At 45.8% G+C, this 18,759-nt stretch overlaps 1 protein-coding gene across 1 annotated transcript in view; it reads left to right on the forward strand.

The window, feature by feature from the left end:
- Positions 1–18,759, forward strand: part of CAND2 (cullin associated and neddylation dissociated 2 (putative)) — a 51,830-nt gene that overhangs the window by 29,370 nt on the left and 3,701 nt on the right. Inside the window, exons 8-13 of the mRNA XM_044667082.1 lie at positions 3,471–3,763; positions 5,352–5,493; positions 7,860–9,362; positions 11,404–11,499; positions 14,379–14,548; positions 16,940–17,104. Coding sequence (XP_044523017.1) covers positions 3,471–3,763; positions 5,352–5,493; positions 7,860–9,362; positions 11,404–11,499; positions 14,379–14,548; positions 16,940–17,104 — 2,369 coding nt within the window. The remainder of the gene's footprint in view (positions 1–3,470; positions 3,764–5,351; positions 5,494–7,859; positions 9,363–11,403; positions 11,500–14,378; positions 14,549–16,939; positions 17,105–18,759) is intronic.

Consider the following 18,759-nt stretch of genomic DNA (forward strand, 5'->3'; position numbering starts at 1 on the left):
GCTTTGGCCATTGGATGAGGCATGCGTGTGCGGTGTGGTGGGCTTCTTCCCTCCATCAGACCAGCGTCTAAACTCTCCACTGATCCCCATCCTCCTTAAGGGCTAGTATTTATAGAATACTTTGAGGTTTGCAAAGCAGTTTACAAATATAATCTCATTTTGCCCCTACAACTACCCCAAGGAAAGAGGTGTTATTCGTGTCACCATTTTACAGTTGCATTATTGGTGTCACTATTTTACAATTGAGGAAACTGAGGCAGACAGAAGTTAAGTGACTTGCCCAGGTTCACACAGCTAGTAAGTGTCTGAAGCCGTGTTTGAATTCGGGTCTCTTGACAGTTGGAGGGCGGGGGGCTGGCCCTGCCTCCTGGGATAGTCAGACCTCTTTTCCAGATGGGCAAAACACATCTCCTCACCATTTTCTCATTCTTTAATTCTTAAAGGAAGGCCCTTTTCTCAGGGGGGAAGGACGGATGCTCAGGAAAAAGGCTGGCCTTGAGTCGGGAAAGGGTGGCAACCCCTGCCCTTCCATCACTGACTCAGATATTTGTGTTCTGAGCCCCCAAGAGATCCTACTCAAGGTCTCTGGTTTGGTGGGAACTCGACAGGGTGAGGACAGAAAACCCAAAGACAGAAATCCTGGCTGGGCCCCTCTCTCGGTGTGTGCCCCTGGGCAAGCCCTTCCCTCTCTAAGTCTGTAAAATGGGAGTTCTGGGCTGGATGAAGTTCCCTCTGAACTATAGCTCCGTGATGTTTCCTCAGTGAAGGAGCCAGAATGTTCCCCTGCTGGAGCAGCACCCCTGGGGCAGAGGGACCAGCATTGCTGACATTTTCTAGCCCAGGAGGGTTCAGGATATTGGGGTGACCTCAGGGTGGGGAGGGCTGGAGGGAGGGTCACCAACTCTTGGGTGTTGCAGGTGCAGAGTGGGATGGGGCCAGCCCGGGGGGGGGGGTCAGTTCAGCCAACATTCCCGTGTGTTGTATAGAGCTGTGTGTTAGTGGAGAACAAGGCATGGAGGTTAGGAAAGACCCGGCGCCTGCCAGCTTAGAGCTCAGACACTTGCAAGGGGAGGATATAAATGAAGAATGGCACAGGCAAGAAAAAAGAGTGTCAGACTTGGTGTCAGGAAGATCTGGGTCCAAATCCCACCTCTGACATTAGCCACCCTTGGCAGATCACTTAACCTCTGTCCACTCATTTGTTTCCTCATTTGTAAAATGGAGATAATAAAACTTGGAAGATCTATCTCTCAGGGCTTTCATAAAGGGCAACTTTTTTTTTTTTTTTTGTAAACTCTTCTGTCTTAGTAGCAGTTCTAAAACAGAAGAGTGGCAAGGGCTAGGCAAATGGGAGTAAGTGACTTGCCCAGGGTCATACAGTTAGGAAGTGTCTAAGGTCAGACTGGAACCCAGGACCTCCTGACTCTAGGCCTGGTGCTCTATCTAAGGGCAATCTTTTAACACCTCTGTCTGAGCACTCTGCCTACCATTGTCCTGGGACCCTGGGCTTCCCTCTTTCTACCCCAGCCCCAGATTCCCGCATTGCTGTTACCCAGGCATCTTCATCTCATGTTGCTCACCTGTCCCTCTGCTTTCCACTTCTAACTTTGAGAACAGTGATCAAGTCATCCTATCCATTCCTAGAAAGGATATATGGGGGCAGCTAGGTGGCTCAGTGGATAAAGCATCAGGCCTGGAGTTGGGAGGACTTGGGTTCCAGTCTGACCCTAGACACTTCCTAGCTGTGTGACCCTGGCCAAGTTGCATAAGCCCCATTGCCTAGTCCTTGCTGCTGTTCTTCTGTCTTAGAATTGATATTAAGGAAGAAAAAAGGAAGAAAAGGAACAAGGGAAAAAAGGAAGGAAGGAAAGGAGGAAGGGAAGAAGGAAGAAAGGGAGGAAAGGTAAAAAGGAAGAAAAGGGGTAAAGGAGGGAGGAAGGAAGAAAAAGAAGGAAGGAAAAAAGGAAGAAAAGAAAGGAAGGAAAGGAGGAAGGAAGTAGGGAAGGAAGAAAGGAAAAATAGAAGAAAAGGAGGAAGGAAGCCAGGAAGAAAAGGAAGAAAGGGGAAAAGGAAGAAAAGGAGGAAGGAAGAAAGGAAAGAAGATAGGAAGGAAGGAACAAAAGAAGAAAAGGAGGAAGGGAGGAAGAAAAGGAAAAAGAAAGGAAGGAAAGGAGAAAGGAAGGAAGAAAGAAAGGAAAGGAAGGATAGAGATACAGAAAGAGAAAGGGGATGGTATATCTGAGTCTCTGGGTCTACATGTGGTTGTTGTTTCTGTCTGAGTCTAAGCTGCCTCTGGCAAGTTTATTTCTTTGTTGTGAATGTTCATGAGCATCTTTGTGATCATTCATAAGTGTATGCCCATGTCTGTGGCGCCTTTGGAAGCTTCTACCCAGGCCCCAGTGTCCTGGGGCTTATCCCTGGGTCCCTGCCCCACTAGAGCTGCTTGAGGAAGAGAGACCTGACATGACTGGGCTCCAGCAGGACTTTGGTTCTGGTTCTGGGTCCAGCTTTGCCCTCTGAAAAAGCATGTTGTTTTGGGCTGGTCATTCCCTCGTGGCGGTCAGGGGGTCAGGCAACAGATATCTGGGAGAGGCAAGACAACTAGAACCAAGGATGAGGCTGATGGCCAGGGACCAAGGCCATCTCCAAAACCATCCATTGCTCTGTCTAGATAATTTGGGCGACCATGTTCTGGGGACTCATTGTTACCTAGATGGAACTCATAATGGCCAATTTGTGCATTATTACTCAGAGAGCCAGCCTGTTTGGTCCACTCTTCTATATTGTAGCGCTCCAAGTTAACTTCTAGAGTTAAACATATGTAAACCTTCTGTACCCATTCATAGGGCATGCCAGCCTTGTCCTGCTCTCCCAAACCAATATCTGAGAGTTGATTTCCTATAAGGAAATCCCCATTTCCCTGTTCCTGTTTTCTGAAAGGCAGCCTGCCGTAATGATTAGGATCCTGGAGTAAGAAAGTCTTACATTCAAATCTTGCCTCTGACTCAGGAGGAGGCAACTAACCTCTCTGTGCCTTGGTTTCCTCATCTGTAAAATGGGAACAATAATAGAACTACTTTCAGAAGTTCATAAATTTAGGCATAGAAAGTATCTCAGGAGCCATCCAGCAGGTCAGAAACCTGAGACCCATGGAGGTTAAACAGTTTACCCAAAGTCAAACATATATAGGTAGTAAATGACCAAGGCAGGACTCGGAAACTGGTGTTTTTCTCATTGGACTACATGGTTCTTGTGAGGCTCAATCACAGGGGTAACATCTACAAAGAATGAATAATTAATAATATTAATCGCTGTTTTATGTTATAATTATTATTACTATAAAATATATTGATAACAATAATAGATGGATAGTAATAATCGATGATCCTGCCAATAATAGTAAAGGGGGTTTCCCAGTTTGACATATGGAGCTAGCACCATGAAAACTCATTGGATTGTGCCATCCCCAGAAAGTGATGACGAGTACAGTGACGATGACGACATGAGTTGGAAAGTCCGAAGAGCTGCGGCCAAGTGTGTGGCCGCCATCATTAGCACCAGGCATGACTTGCTGCAGGACTTCTACCAGGTCCTTTCTCCAGTCCTGATCAGCAGGTTCAAGGAACGGGAGGAGAACGTCAAGGCTGACATTTTTGGGGCTTACATCTCGCTGCTGAGACAGACGCATCCTGGGCAAAACTGGCTCCGTAGCTCCGAGATGGGCAGTGAGGAGAATATTCCTCTCACCATGTTGCAGAATCAGGTAAGGAGTCAGAATCCAGAGAATGGGTACAGCAGGGAGGGATCCAGGATGGAGTATATATGGCAGAGGGACTGTAGGCTCATCTACTCTCTTTTGGTATCCTGCCATGAGTGGTCCAGTGGTCTGGGAGAGGGAGGTGGGGACGGAGGGATTGTTACAGTCCCAGTTGCTGTAATCTCCAGCTACTCATCTTTCTCCATTGTCCTTTAGGCTCATGAGGGTCTTCCTTTTCTCTGTTCCTCACCCCGTCAGCCCTCCACAATAACATGGAGATATCTTGGGAAATTCTACCAAGCAGCTTCCCTAGTGGCTGATCCCTGTTCTTTTGGAGGCTTCTGGAAAGAATATTGCTTTGGTGTCAAAAAATGAGCATTCAGATCCTGCTTCTGCCCCTAACTTTGTCAGCCTGGGCTATTTCCTCTCTTGGACTCAGAATCCATCTTTAAAATAAGGGGATTAAGGGGCAGCTTGGTGGTTAGACAGCCAGGCTTGGAGATGGGAGGTACTGGGTTCAAATCTGGCCTCAGACACTTCCCTAGCTGTGTGGCCCTGGACAAGTTACTTAACCTCTGTTGCCCAGCCCTTACCACTCTTCTGCCTTGGAACTGATTTAGTATTAATTCTGATGGAAGATAAAGGTTTAAAAAATAAATAAATAAAAATGAAGAGGTTGGACTAGAGCAGCCTTGGCAAAATTTTAATGAGTTCAAGTGCCCAGAGGGCAAATTCAAGCTGTCTGTGAGCTACCCCACACACACACACACCCCAGCCACATTACCAAAGAGAGCTGAGGGAGAAAGTACCTGCTTTGGGTGGCACTGGGAAGAAGGGGAACGGAGCAGCTCCCCAAGTGCTGGCTCTACATGCGTGCCACATCTTCATCAATGCCGGACTAAAGGGTCTCCAAAATCCCTTCCATGTAACTCTGTGAATCACGACCTTCTTGGGTCTATAACCTTATCCCACCCTTTGTAGAGTAGGGCCTTCCTCCCTCAATTCTGAAATCTTTGATTTAATGTTAACTAAATTAATAATTATTAATTACTAAATTTAATTTAAAATCATCCTTCAAATCTAAGAATTCTCAATGCCCAGATGCTTTGTGGTCCTGGAGGCACTGAGGAGAGATGGTGGCATTTGGACCTTCTTCATTCTTCCTTGGCAGACTGATTTCTTTTCATTCCTGGGAGTAGAATAGAAAGAAAACTGGGTTTGAACTTCAGAAGGACTGGTTTCAAATCTGCCCGTGTGATGCTGGACAAATAATTTCTTTTCCTTGTCTTAGTTTCCCCATCTGTGAAATGAGGAAATTGGATTTGAAGATCATTGAACTCCCCTTTGTAGCTCTAGGTCAATGATCCTGGGGTTACTGGGATAAAAGGACCATGTCTGCCCCAAGGTTAGCCAACTCCAGACCAGGAGACCCTTCATGAGCTTAAAAGGCCAGTGGAAACAGATGAGGAGCCAGAGGAGGGCAAGTGGTCCCTCACCCCTTCACAGAGCTTCATGGGAGGGTCTCTGTGCTTGGGATGAGGGAGGGAGTAAAAGTCCTCATCCTCTGTCACTGAGCACCTCAGATGCCCTGCAGGTGCCCCACATTGTCAAGGCTCTTCAGAGACAGCTCAAGGATCGGAGTGTCAAGTCCCGCCAGGGCTGCTTCAGCGTCCTCACAGAACTAGCTGGAGTCTTACCTGGGAGCCTGGCTGAGCATATCCCTGCCTTGGTTCCAGGTAACCCGGGATGGGGGTGGAGGGTGGACAAAGTTGCAGCTGGGGGGTTGGGGGCATCCTCTTTGTGGGGAGTTGGGAGAACTGCTTAAAGTTAGACCCAGATCAACCTCCCCCAAACCAATCCTGGCCACAATTACTTCTCTCAAAGTGCTGCTTTGGAAAAAGCACAGGGTTTTAAGTCAGAGGACCTGGATTTAAATCTTACCTCTGTGATCTTGGCCAGATCACTAAACCCCTCTGGGCCTCAGTTTCCTCATCTGTAAAATGAGAACAGAGGTAAGCAAACCTCAGCCGAAAGGCTAAATCCAGCCCACAGCCTTCTTAGCCTATGGGACTCTGTAAAAGTATGTGGTGGTCAGGATTTGGCCTATGGGGTGTCATTTGTAGGCTCCTGACCTAGATAATTTCTGAGACCCCTCCCAGCTCTAAATCTGTTATCCATTGATCACTTTAGCCACATTGACTTGCCATGGAACAGCACCCCTGCCTCTCACCACCATGTTTTGCCTTGATAGTCCTGTTCATTATCTAGATCTTCATCCTCTTTCCATTTGGGCTGAGAGAAGCTGTAATCATACTGGAGCCCTTGGCCCTTTACCTCATAAGGAATTGCCTCTCCCTAACCCCATTACTAGCTCCTGTTCCCTCTCCCAACCCCCTGCTCACCCAGTTACCAAGGAAATAGTGAAATAACAGCAACCTGGGCATCCTTGGAACAGCATAGGGTGCTTTGTGTCCTTGGGCTGTTATCCAGGCTTCACTTTCATGCTGGGTTAGCCTCTTGGAAAGGAGAGGGATGACCTGGTCAGGAAGGGTCTGTCCAGTGGTCTCCACTAGCCAGTCTGGTCCCTATGCCCCCTTGTCACTGTATACCTATTCTTTCACTGAGAAGTAAGGAATTTGATTAATTAATTAAAACATACAAAGAACAAATCAGAAACAATCACTGATTTCATTGAAGAGAATGACAGTGAGGAGTCAAAATACCAAAATTTATGGGATACAGCCAAAGGTGGGTCAAAGAAAAAACTTAATTGGCTGGCCTAGTTTTCTTTCTTTTGCTTAGGCAACTTATAGTTTATTGGGCTTCCTATGTGCAAAGCCTTGCACCGGGGGCCTTGGGAAGTACATAGGAATAAATGCAAATCCCAGCCCTTATGGACCTTAGTTTCTTCATTCACCAGAAACATCAGGAGAAAAAGGAAGGTGTCTTCTACACTTTTTGTCTCATAACTATGGGGAACCTCATTAATACTAGAGTGCTATATTTGGAATGTAGAAAAACTGAACTCAGATCTAGTCACCAAACTGCTCCAGACTTCAGTTTCCTCATTGGGAAAATGAGATTTTCTATAAGGTCCATTCCAAGTCTAAACCCATCATATTATGAAACCAAATTCTTGGTTCCTAACTGTGAATCACAAAGGGGCTTGGGTGAGAGTATGGATGGCTTTGGGTGTTTTACCCCCATTGTTAAAATATACTTCAAAGCACCCACTATTTCTGGGTAAACAAGCCAATCCATTTACATAGATGACCTCCCCAGCATATATATGTGTGTACGTGTGTGTGTGTGTGTGTGTGTGTACACATATTTTTTAATGTACTTTATTTTTTTCTGGGTTATACATGTATTATCATGCAAAACATTTCAATATTGTTCATTTTTGTAAGAGAATAATCTTATAAAACCAAAACACCAAAATATATACCCAAATAAACAAGTGAAAAATTGTATGCTTTCATCTGCATTCTAACTCCCAACAGTTCTTTCTCTGGAAATGGATAGCATTCTTTTTCATAAGTCCCTCAGAATTGTCCTGGATCATTGTATTGCTGGTAGTAGCAAAGTCTATCACATTTGATCGTTCCACAATATTGCAGTTACTGTGTATAATGTTCTCCTGGTTCTGTTTACTTCACTCTGCATTAGTTCACGTAGATCTTTCCATTTCTTTCTGAAATCATTCCATTCCTTATTCCTTACAGCACAATAGTATTCCATCACCATCATATACCATAATTTGTTCAGCCATTCCCCAACTGAGGTTCATCCCTTTAGTTTCTAATTTTTTGCCACTCCAAAAAAAGTAACTAAATATTTTTGTACAAACAGATCCTTTCCCATTTTTTAAAATCTCTTTGGGTTACAGCTCTAGTAGTATTCCCCAGATATATTAAAGATGGTACTGGGTCAGGGGTTGCATTGATAAACCATTTTGTGACAGGGAATAGGTGATTGGTTTGTGATAGGGAATGGGGGTGCTAAATTGCAGGGGTTCTCCATAAAGAATCTGGTTCGCCTGGTAATATCGTTTCCATTTTCTTTTAACCCCTTCTTCCCCCATTATACTCTTTGGCCGCAGGCATTATCTTCTCCCTGACAGACAAGGCCAGCTCTTCTAACATGCGGATTGATACTTTGGCCTTCCTGAATGTCCTCCTGTGTACCCACCCTCCCGAGGCCTTCCATGCCCACCTGCCAGTCCTGCTGCCCCCGGTGGTGGCCTGTGTATCTGACCCCTTCTATAAGATCACCTCGGAGGCCTTGCTGGTGACCCAGCAGTTGGTGAAGGTCCTGCGGCCCCTGGACCGCCCCTTGACTTTGGACCCCCAGCCCTACGTTGGGGAGATATTCACCGCCACCCTCACAAGACTGAAGGCAGCCGACCTGGACCAGGAGGTGAAGGAACGGGCCATCGCCTGCATGGGCCACATCTTGGCCCACCTGAGAGACTGGCTGGGGGCCGAGCTGAAGCCCACCCTCCTCATCTTCCTGGAGCGCCTAAAGAACGAGATCACCCGGCTGCCCACGGTCAAGACCCTGACCCTGGTGGCGGGCTCCCCGCTCCGGGTCGACCTGCAGCCCATCATCGCCGACGCTTTGCCCATCTTGGCTTCGTTCCTCCGGAAGAATCAGCGGGCCCTGAAGCTGGCCACGCTGACCGCACTAGACGTCCTCGCCCGGAACTACCGGACGGCCCTCCAGCCCGCCAGTATCGACGCGGTCCTGGCCGAGATTCCGGCCCTCATCGGGGAGAATGACATGCACGTGGCGCAGGTCGCCGTGGGCTTCCTGACCACGCTGGCCCAGGCTCACCCTTCGTCCCTGGCCAAGGCCAGCAGCCCCGTCCTCTCGGAGGTCCTGCAGCTCGTTTACTCGCCCCTGCTGCAGGCCGGGGCGCTGACGGCCATCACAGGCTTCTTCCAGGCCCTGATGGGGACGCGGGCCCCCGGCCTGTCCTTCGGAGAGCTGAAGCAGCAGCTGACGGGCCCCGTCTACAGCGCGGGCCCAGACTCCCCTCCCCTCCACAAGCAGGCCCACCACTCGGTGGCCAAGTGCCTGGCGGCCTTGGTGGTGGCCTGTCCGCAGGAGGCGGCAGGCACTGTGGGCCAGTTCATCCGGGACGCCCAGGCCCCCGGCTCCAGCCCGGGGGTCAAGGTCCTGGCCTTCCTGGCGCTGGCCGAGATGGGCCAGGTGGTGGCCGGGATGGGGCCGCAGCGGGAGCTGAAGGCGGTTCTGCTGGAAGCTTTCTCGTCGCCCAGCGAGGAGGTGAGGTCGGCGGCCTCCTACGCGCTGGGCTGCGTCGGGGCCCGGAACCTGCCCGAGTACCTGCCCTTCCTGCTGGGGGAGATCGGCAGCCAGCCCAGGAGGCAGTACCTGCTGCTGCACTCGCTCAAGGAGGCCATCGGGGCCGCCCCTGCCGAGGGCCTCAAGCCCTACGTGGAGGACATCTGGGCGCTGCTCTTCAGGCACTGCGAGTGCAGCGAGGAGGGCACCCGCGGCGTGGTGGCCGAGTGCCTGGGCAAGCTGGCCCTGGTGAACCCTTCCCAGCTGCTGCCCCAGCTGCAGAAGCAGCTCCTGGCAGGTCAGAATGGCGGGGGCCGGGCCCACTCATGAAAGTGCCTCCCTGGTCAGAAAAGGAAAAAGTCAGCTCTCAATGACCCACCGGCGGGGCCTCGTGTTTGAAAGCTCCATCCACCCGGGAGCCTCATTTTTTAAAAAATATACCCGCCCCTTCCATCGTAGAATCAATACTGGGTATTGGCTCCAAGGCAGAAGAGAGGCAAGGATTGGGCAGTGGGGGTTAAGTGACCTGCCCAGGGTCACACAGCTAGGAAGTGTCTGAGGCCAGATTTGAACCCAGGACCTCCTGTCTCTAGGCCTGACTCTCAATCCACTGAGCTACCCAGCTGCTCCCCTTGGGTGTGGGGATCTCATAGTTTAAAGGCTTCATTCTAGCCCACTTGGGAAAAAAATTTATGACTATTGATATGTTGATTTTTTTACATGGCATTCATTTCCCCAGATTATCCCTTCTGCATCTGTTCACCCAGTAAAGTCATCCCTTATAATAGTCTAAAAAAAGACAGAGAGGGAAAAAAATAATTATTCAGCAAAATCAAACAGTACACCAACTGTCTTTGACAGCATATGCAGTATTCCATACCCATGGCCCCCCGCCTTGGTAAGGAGATCACTGCCCTTAGAAGGGGTTGCCTAGAGAATTCAGCCTCATTTTGACAATATTCTCCCCCCCCCCCCCAACTCCTTCAGTTTACTCCACTGGAAAATGGGATTCCAATATCATCTACTTCCCAAGGGAACCAAATGAGATAATTCTGTTAATTCTGTTGTTATTTTTTTCCAACTCTATGAAATGATTTTTTGGTAATTTGATTGTTATGGCACTGAATAAGTAAATCAATTTAGGTCGAATTGTTATTTTTATTATGTTGGCTCAGCCTATTCATGAATAATTAATATTTTTTCTAAATAAGATAATTTTGTAAAATTTTTTGTAAACTTCAAAGCATCATATGAGTTCTAATTATTATTATTGCTTTTATTATTATTAATAATATTATTTCTTTAGATCTCTGGGATTGCCAGATCCCTTTCTCTCAGTAATTCGGTGAAATAGACAATGCCATTATTATTGTCCCCCCAAAATATTATTATTCTTTGGGTCTGGACCTATGATTTCATCATGAATAGAGGGAACTCCCCTGAGCTACAAATCCCTCCACTGTGGCTGAAGCAGACTAGCCATTATCATAAACTGACATTCTAGGAGAGTTCTCTGGAGCTCTGGGAGACCATGATTTGCCCAGGGACACACAGCCAACATGGCGGGACTTGAGCAAGAGTTCTCTCACTCTTAGGCCAGCCCCTTTTGTTTGTGCTTATTGCTCTCTCTTTCTCCAGCCACGTAACAGGCTTAGGAAAGTGAGTGACTTGTGCTTGAGTCTAAAGAATGCTCTTTATCTCAGAGCATACTGCAAAAATAAACCTAGTAAAGAAATGCTATTTCATGGCAAATGCCAAAACAAAAGCGAGCTGGGATGTATATTGTTGCGGATCATTCCTCATGTTCCCATTCTTCAAAGATGGATAATTGAGAGCAGTAGTAAGTAGGTTTTCCCCCCATACTTCTCTCTCGTCAAGAACAAAATTGGGGAGCGGTTAGGTGGCTCAGTGGTTTGAGAATCAGTCCCAGAGATGGGGGGTCCTGGGTTCAAATTTGGCCTCAGATACTTCCTAACTGTGTTGGACAAGTCACTTAATCCTCATTGGAACTAATAAACAGTATTGATTTTAAGAGCGAAGGTAAAGTTTAAAAAAAAAAAAAAAGAACAGAAGAGGGCAGAGACTGGGGCTGCTCTAGCGATAATAGAGGTTCCAGACCGGAAGGGGCATCCTCCTAGGGCAGGCTTCTGAGTAAAGTGTGGACATCACCTTTTCTGCAGAAATAGGGGAGAGATTCAGGGTGGAGAGGAAGACATGGAGGCTTAGGGGAAGGACTCAGGGAGCCCTAGAGGGTCCAGCCCCATCTGCAATGCCATGACCATCATCTCAAATTGTCCCCTATTGCCCATGGCTCACACTTTCTTCTGGGTCCCTGCCAGGTTCGCCACATGCCCGTAGCACCGTCGTTACTGCCATTAAATTCACCATCTCGGACCAGCCCCAGCCTGTGGATATCCTCCTGGAGGACTGCATCGGTGAGTCTGGAGCTCTGGTTTCTAGGTCACCTGGCAAGGTTTTTATCACTGAGAACAGAAGGGGGAAAGCCCAGAGCTGCTCTCACAAGGATAGAGGGAGACCGAGGAATGAAGTGTTGATATCACTTTCCCCGCAGAGGATGGGGGAGCTTCCTAGTGTTTGCTCCTTCCTCAATGACTAGGTCTGTTCTCATCTGTTTAAATGTAGTAAAATGTAAGCTACTCGAGGGCAGTTCCTGTTTTTAATTTTATTATTATAAGCTTGATGATTTAGCACATAGTAGGTGCTTAATAAAGATATGTTCATAATGGATTAGATTGATCTGTAAAATGCGTATACTAATCCCTGCCCTATTTTCTTTATGGAAGATGTTGAGAGGATCAAATGATTGGAAGCCTTATGGAAATGAAGGGTGCTGAACAGATATACAAGTACAAAGATGAATGAGGGTGGCTTGAACCTTCACATACACACATACTGACTCTCCATCCCTGGGCTATCAACCAGATAGACAGAACAGTAGGGTGGGAAGAGTGTTAGTGTATGTCAAAGTATGTGTGAGCATGCGTGCATTTCCGTGTGTGTATGTGTAATTGTGTGTGCATTTCCCTGAAGACACAATGCCTTATTTCTATTCATCTTTAGAGGCTAAGGACTCAATAAAGACTGTGATTTCAGTGGTATATGGAAGGATAGATGGAAGGAAGGATGGAAGGATGGATGGATGGATGGATGGATGGATGGATGGAAGGAAGGAAGGATGGATGGATGGAAGGAAGGAAGGATCTGTGGATGGATGGATGGATGGAAGGAAGGATGGGTGGCTGGATGGATGGATAGAAGGAAGGATGGATGGATGGAAGGAAGGATCTGTGGATGGATGGATGGATGGATGATTTATTAATCACTTGTTGTTCAGTTGGGTCTGACTCTTCATGATCCCATGGACCATAGCACAACAATACTGTCCATAGGGTTTTCTTGGCAAAGAATCTGGAATGTTTTGCCATTTTCTTCTCTAGTAGGTTAATGCAAATAGATGTGCCCAGGATCATACAACTAATGAGTGTCTAAGGCTGGATGTGAACTCAAGTCTTCCTGATTCCAGACCCAGCACTTTATCCACTGAGCTACCTAGCTTTAAGCACTTATTCTGTGCAAAACATTGAACTAAGTGCTGGGGATGCAAATGGAAAAGACTTGCTTGATAGGGGTGGGGGGGGGGGCACACCACTGGAAGATTTCAGCTGCCAATCAAATGGAAAGGTCCCCATGATCCTTAGGGAACAGTGGCAAAGCAGATGCTCATGTCTCTTTAATATCATTGCCACTAATAAAGTCTCTTCAGTTGCTGATGTTGAAACTTTTGATGGTACCAACAACTCTATTCTTGGATGTGGAACCCCTACGTGAGTAAACTCCCTCTATCATTGCACCTTCTCTGTAACTTTCAGTCTTGGAAATTTTCCCAGAGCACTAAGAAGTTAAGCCCAGGGTAGGGCCTCATAGGATCATACAGGAAGGTGGCATAGTAGTCTCCCTGTGTTCAGATCTGGCCTCACATACTTACTAGCTTTGTGACCCTGGGCATGTCACTTAACTGTTTGCTTCACCTGTAAAATGAGTTGGAGAAAGAAATGGCAAACCACTCCAGTATTTCTGCCAAGAAAACACCTAATGGGGTTATGAAGAGTCAGATGCAACTGAAAATAACTGAATAATAACAGGGTCACACAGCCTACATGTGTCAGAGGTGGGACTTGAACTCAGGTCTTTCTGACTTTGAGGCCAGCTCTCTATTGACTACACTGCACTACCTCTCTCTTCATCTTTGAAATCTTGATATTTATAGAAGGTTTGTCATTTTTCAAAGGGTTTCATTCATTACCTCATTTGATCCTTTCCACACTGGGTCACTTGGTTGACTTCTGGTGAGCCTGTGGCCTGCTCAACTTCCCAGGTCTTTTCCAGACAAAACTACTGCCTATCTATATCCATCCACCCCCTTATTGTAAAATTTATTTTTTTTTTTTGGAAACTTAAGCATAGGACTTCATGTTTATCTCATTCATCTTTAATGTCATATCATTCCACTTGGCTCATCATTCCTGTCTTTCAGGATCTTTTTGGAGCCTGAATATGATCCTGGTGAGAGGACTTCCAAAGTTGCTGGGTCATTGCAAAGTGTAGTAAGACTTCTGAACTTGGAGTGATAGGAGCAGAGTTCGAATGCCACCTATGATGCTTACTCCTTGTGTGACCTAGGATGAATTGCCTCATTTCCTTGGGTCTCAGTTTCCTCTTTTTCAAGTGAGAGGGTTGGAAAAAATGATTTCTTTTTTTTTTTCTTAAACCCTTACCTTCTATCTTGGAGTCAATACTGTATATTGGCTCCAAGGCAGAAGAGTGGTAAGGGTAGGCAATGGGAGTCAAGTGACTTGCCCAGGGTCACACAGCTGGGAAGTGTCTGAGGTCAGATTTGAACCTAGGACTTCCCGTCTCTAGGCCTGGTTCTGGAATAGATGATTTCTGAAGCCCCTTCCAATCCTATTAAATTCTGAGCTCCTTGAGGGCAGGGGCTGTTTTCTGCCCCTTCTTGTATCCTTAGCACTTGGCACAGTACTTGGCACACAGTAGGGGCTTAAGAAATGATTCTCGACTTGACCACATGCCTCATCCTAGAACTACAGCTCTTATTAACAAGGTTATGAAATATTTAGGCTTACATTACCCAGATAATTAAGATATGGTTGTAGAACTTGGTTTTCTCTTTTTTATTTAAAAGCTAAGTCATTTCATGGCTGTACTCCTCACCCATCTCTTTGTTTCGTTTGCTTTTTCCTCTTCTAACCTTCCCTTCATGCCCCCCCCCCCCCAGGAGATTTCTTAAAGACTCTTCAGGACTCAGATCTAAATGTCCGACGAGTGGCTCTGGCCTTATTCAATTCTGCTGCTCACAACAAGCCCTCCCTCATTCGAGACTTTCTGGACAACACACTTCCTCACTTGTACAATGAGACCAAGGTCCGAAAGGAGCTTATCCGAGAGGTAAGTGGGCAGTGGGGTGACAGGCTTGGGCCTGTGGGTGTGGAACAGGGTGAGGATGGGGTGGGTGACATGAAGGGAGGTATATAGACCATCTTGGATCTTCACTAACTCAGTGAGTAAGAATAATTGCAAGGTTAATTTACTACCAAACACTTCTCTCATTTCTAACAACTTCTTCCTGATTTGGAATGAGGAAGGCCTGGGTTCAAATCCAGCCTCAGACACTTAATAGTTGTGTGACCTCAGAGAAGTCATTTAGGCCTTAGTTTCCTCATCTGTGAAATGGAAATAATAATAGCACCTACCTCCCAAGGGTGATGGTGCGGTCTATGTAAAGTGCTGTGTAATGCTGCTCGTTGCTGCTCATCTCTACGGTAGAACCCAGATATGTCCTAGTCATGCCACAGCTGAATAATTTGTTCGTTTCTATTTGCCAAGTTTTAAGAACATTGACAAGCTCTGGGAAAGGAAGGGAAGACTGGTGGGAGGAGAGGGGCAATGCCATTAAGCAAGCATCAGGTGAAGAAACCAGGTGTATTTATTTTGGAGAACAGAAAACTTAAGAGTCAGTTAATAAAAATTTATTAAGTGCCAACTATGTGCCAAACCGTGCGCTAATAAGCACTGGGGATACAAAGAAAAGGGGGAAGATGAAAGTGGATCTTCGAGTATTCCAAGGGCTCTCAAGTTGCAATGAGAAAAGACTTGTTTTGCTGAGACTTGATGGAGGAGCCTTAGGTGGAGGAGATGGGGGGAAAGATGATTTCAATTCAGACATGAGGGAAAGCTTCCAGGCAACAATTGCCCCAAATAAAATTAGCCATCCTGAAAGATAATGAGTTCAGGGAACCGAACCAACAAGATGGTGGAGTCTAAGAGGCAGCAACCCAGTTGAACTTTCCCAGCATTCCCTTCTAAACAATTTAAAAATAATGCCTCTGGTTCTTGAATAGCAAAGTCAACAAAAGGTCTTGCAGAGACATTTTTCCAATCTAAGACTACTTTGAAGGTTGGAAGGAGAAGTCTGTGACACAAGGGTGGGGGCTGGCCTGGAGCAAACACAAGGGCAGCACCAGGAGTAGGCTTTGGAGGTGTCAACAGCAGCTTCAGGAGCTCCAGGGCAAAGAGGAGCAGGATTGCTTGTGGCTGCATGGAACCAGGGATCCTTGCTGGGCAAAGACCAGAAAGAGCAATGACTACACCTTTCCCCAGATCACACCTCTTTAGATGCAGTGAATACTTGTAGACCCCCAGAACTATGTAAAAACAGCAGTGCAAAAAAGCCTAAAGATTTCTATCTGAGCAGAGCACAACTTTAACACAAAGTTTGAAGTCAAGAAATAGGTCAAAAAATGAGCAAATAACAAAAAAAGATCCTGACCATAAAAATACTACTTTGGTGACAGAAAAAATCAAGACACAAACTCAGAAGAAGACAATGAAAACAGCTACAAGTCAAGCCTTAAAGGAGGAAAAAAATGTAAATTAGGCAAAAGCCCAACAAAGATTCCTCAGAGAGATAAAAGAAGAACAAAAAGAATGATTTTAAAAGTCTGATAAGAGTGGTAGAAGAAAAATTGAGGAAAGAAAGAAAAGAAAAAAAAATTTATGTATTACATAAAATTGCAAAGAACTGGAAATTGAGAGGATGTCCATCAATTGGGGAATGGGTGAACAAGTCGTTGTGCTCCAAGAAATGAGGAGGAGGATTTCAGAAAAATTTTGGACAATATATGAATTGATTCAGAATGAAGTAAGCAGAACCAGGAGATCATTGCAAAAACAATATTACACAGTGAACAACTCTGAATGACTTGGCTATTCTCAGCAATGCAATGATCCAAGACTATCCCAAAGGACTTATGATGAAGAACGCTATCCACTTCCAGAAAGACAACTGATGAACTCAGTGGAAATTTCAAAGTATAATTTTTAACTTTTTCTTTGCAACATGGATAATATGGAAATTATGTTTTGCACGATTTCACATGTATAATAGATATATTACTTGCCTTCTCAGGAGGCAGGGGAGTGAGAGAATTTGGCACTCAAAAACAATTTTTGATGAATGTTGAAAGTAATTAAATAATAAAGAAAAAGATAGTGAATTCCCCTTCACTGAAGATTTTTAGTGCCCCCTTTTGTGGGTGGAGGAGCTGTTGTAAAGTTGAGTCCTGCTCTGGTATAGACTACAAAAAGTGACAGATAAGGTAGAGTCCTTTTCACCTTTGACATTCTGTGTTCTCTGAGTTTAGGAGAGATATTAGTAGAGCTTTCTGGGCCAGCACTGCCCCTCAGTGGTCACTCTATCAAGGGAGCTCCTCTTTCCCTTCTCTCTCACTCCTGCAAAATCTGCCTTCCCCTCAAATTTTGTATTGACTTCTCCCACAGGTAGAAATGGGGCCATTCAAGCACACAGTGGATGATGGGCTGGATGTCAGGAAAGCTGCCTTTGAATGCATGTACACGCTCCTGGAGAGTTGCCTGGACCGACTGGACATCTATGAGTATTTAAACCATGTGGAAGATGGACTCAAGGATCACTATGACATCAGGGTAAGGCTGATATCCCAGACTCTCCCTCCACGAGTATAATTACTTTCTCTGTTTTTAATCATGAATACCATTATTTCTCGACCAAAACTAGGGGTCCCTTTCCAACTTGGATGTTCTGTTCCCAGGTTCCTTCTAGCTCTTAGTCTATGTTCTAACATCTTTCCCAGTCTCAATTGATTTATTTTTTATTTTAATTGCTATGTTTCCGTGTCACATTAATTTCTGTAGTTATCTCTCCCCCTTCCTATATCCAATGAGTCGTTTCTCATGACAAAGAATAAACAAATAAAAAAGATAAAGGGGGGAAAGAGTACAGAAAAATGGAACCAAACATTGACTCATTCAGAGTGTGAATATATTGTTCCAGACTCATAATCCATTAAAAAAGGAAGGCAAATTTTCATTAAGGGACTGTCTCTACAGGAATATATACACATATAATGCATACAGGTACATGTTTTATATGCTTTATGTGAGCATACATGTGTATGCCTATATTTTTAGACATATGTGCACATACATTTAACATATGTATGTGTGGAAAAGAAGAAAGATATAGGAGTTGGGTTAAAGGCACTCTAAAAGCCCTTCCATCTCTAAAATCTAGTCTTCTTATCCATGCCTTGTCCTGTCTTCTCCATGCGATTGGTAACACATGTATGAGACTCAAAGAGCTGGGAGGGGATTTGAGGACCATCTGGTTAAATTTAAAATGGATGTGAGCACCCCATCTATAACTTCCCCAACAAATGTCCATCCAACATCTGCTTGAAGACCCTCAATGGCAGGGAACCCCCTTGCAGACAAAGAATCTTGACTTTGAAAACCCATCTCATCTCATCTTCAGCTTTTTCTGGAGGGAGGTGGGATGAGGTAGGCAGGGCTAAGGGAATTAAGTTCTGCCCTCTCAAAGCATCACCTTTTACCATTTCTGGAGTTTCAGGGGAAGGCATTTGAATCAGGATTGAATTAGGGCAGTTTCATGATCATTGGGATCAGGATCATAGGTTCTGAGCTAGAAGGGGCATTAGTGGGCCCCTTCTTTTATAGATGAGGAAACCAAAGTCTAGAGAGTTTAAGCAACTTGCTTAATGGTGCTGATGATCACAGATAGTAAGTGGCAAAGCTAATTTCCTATGATTACAATTCAAATATGTAGGTGCAGTGGGTCCATCCTGTAACTTTTCCTATCATGAATGGTGGTGCACACTTGTAATCCCTGCTCTGTGTGGGCATCCAAATTAAAATCAGGATCTCTGGGAAGCAGAGTGCCACAAGGCTGCTTAAGGAGACAAAACAGCCCCAGCTGGAGATGGAGCCGGTTAGAACTTCTTCTCCTTTGCCAAATCAGCAGTGGGGTCAAGCCATGAATAACCACTGCACTTCCAGCCTCAGCAAGATACTGGGCAAAGACACTGGAGTGGTTTGCCATTTCCTTCTCTAGCTTATTTTACAGATGAGGAAACTGAGGTTAAGCAGAATTAAATGACTTGTCATGGGTCACACAGTTCAGAAGAGTCTTGAGGCCAGATTTGAATCCAGGACCTGCAAACTCCAGGTCTGGAACTCTTATCCACTGAGCCACCTCCCTGACCCAACAGCCAGATCTTGAACAGAAACCTTCCTCTAGCTCTTTAGAGCCCATCCTGCCCCTG

Source organism: Gracilinanus agilis, chromosome 1 (assembly GCF_016433145.1).
Source record: "Gracilinanus agilis isolate LMUSP501 chromosome 1, AgileGrace, whole genome shotgun sequence".
NCBI lineage: Eukaryota > Metazoa > Chordata > Mammalia > Didelphimorphia > Didelphidae > Gracilinanus > Gracilinanus agilis.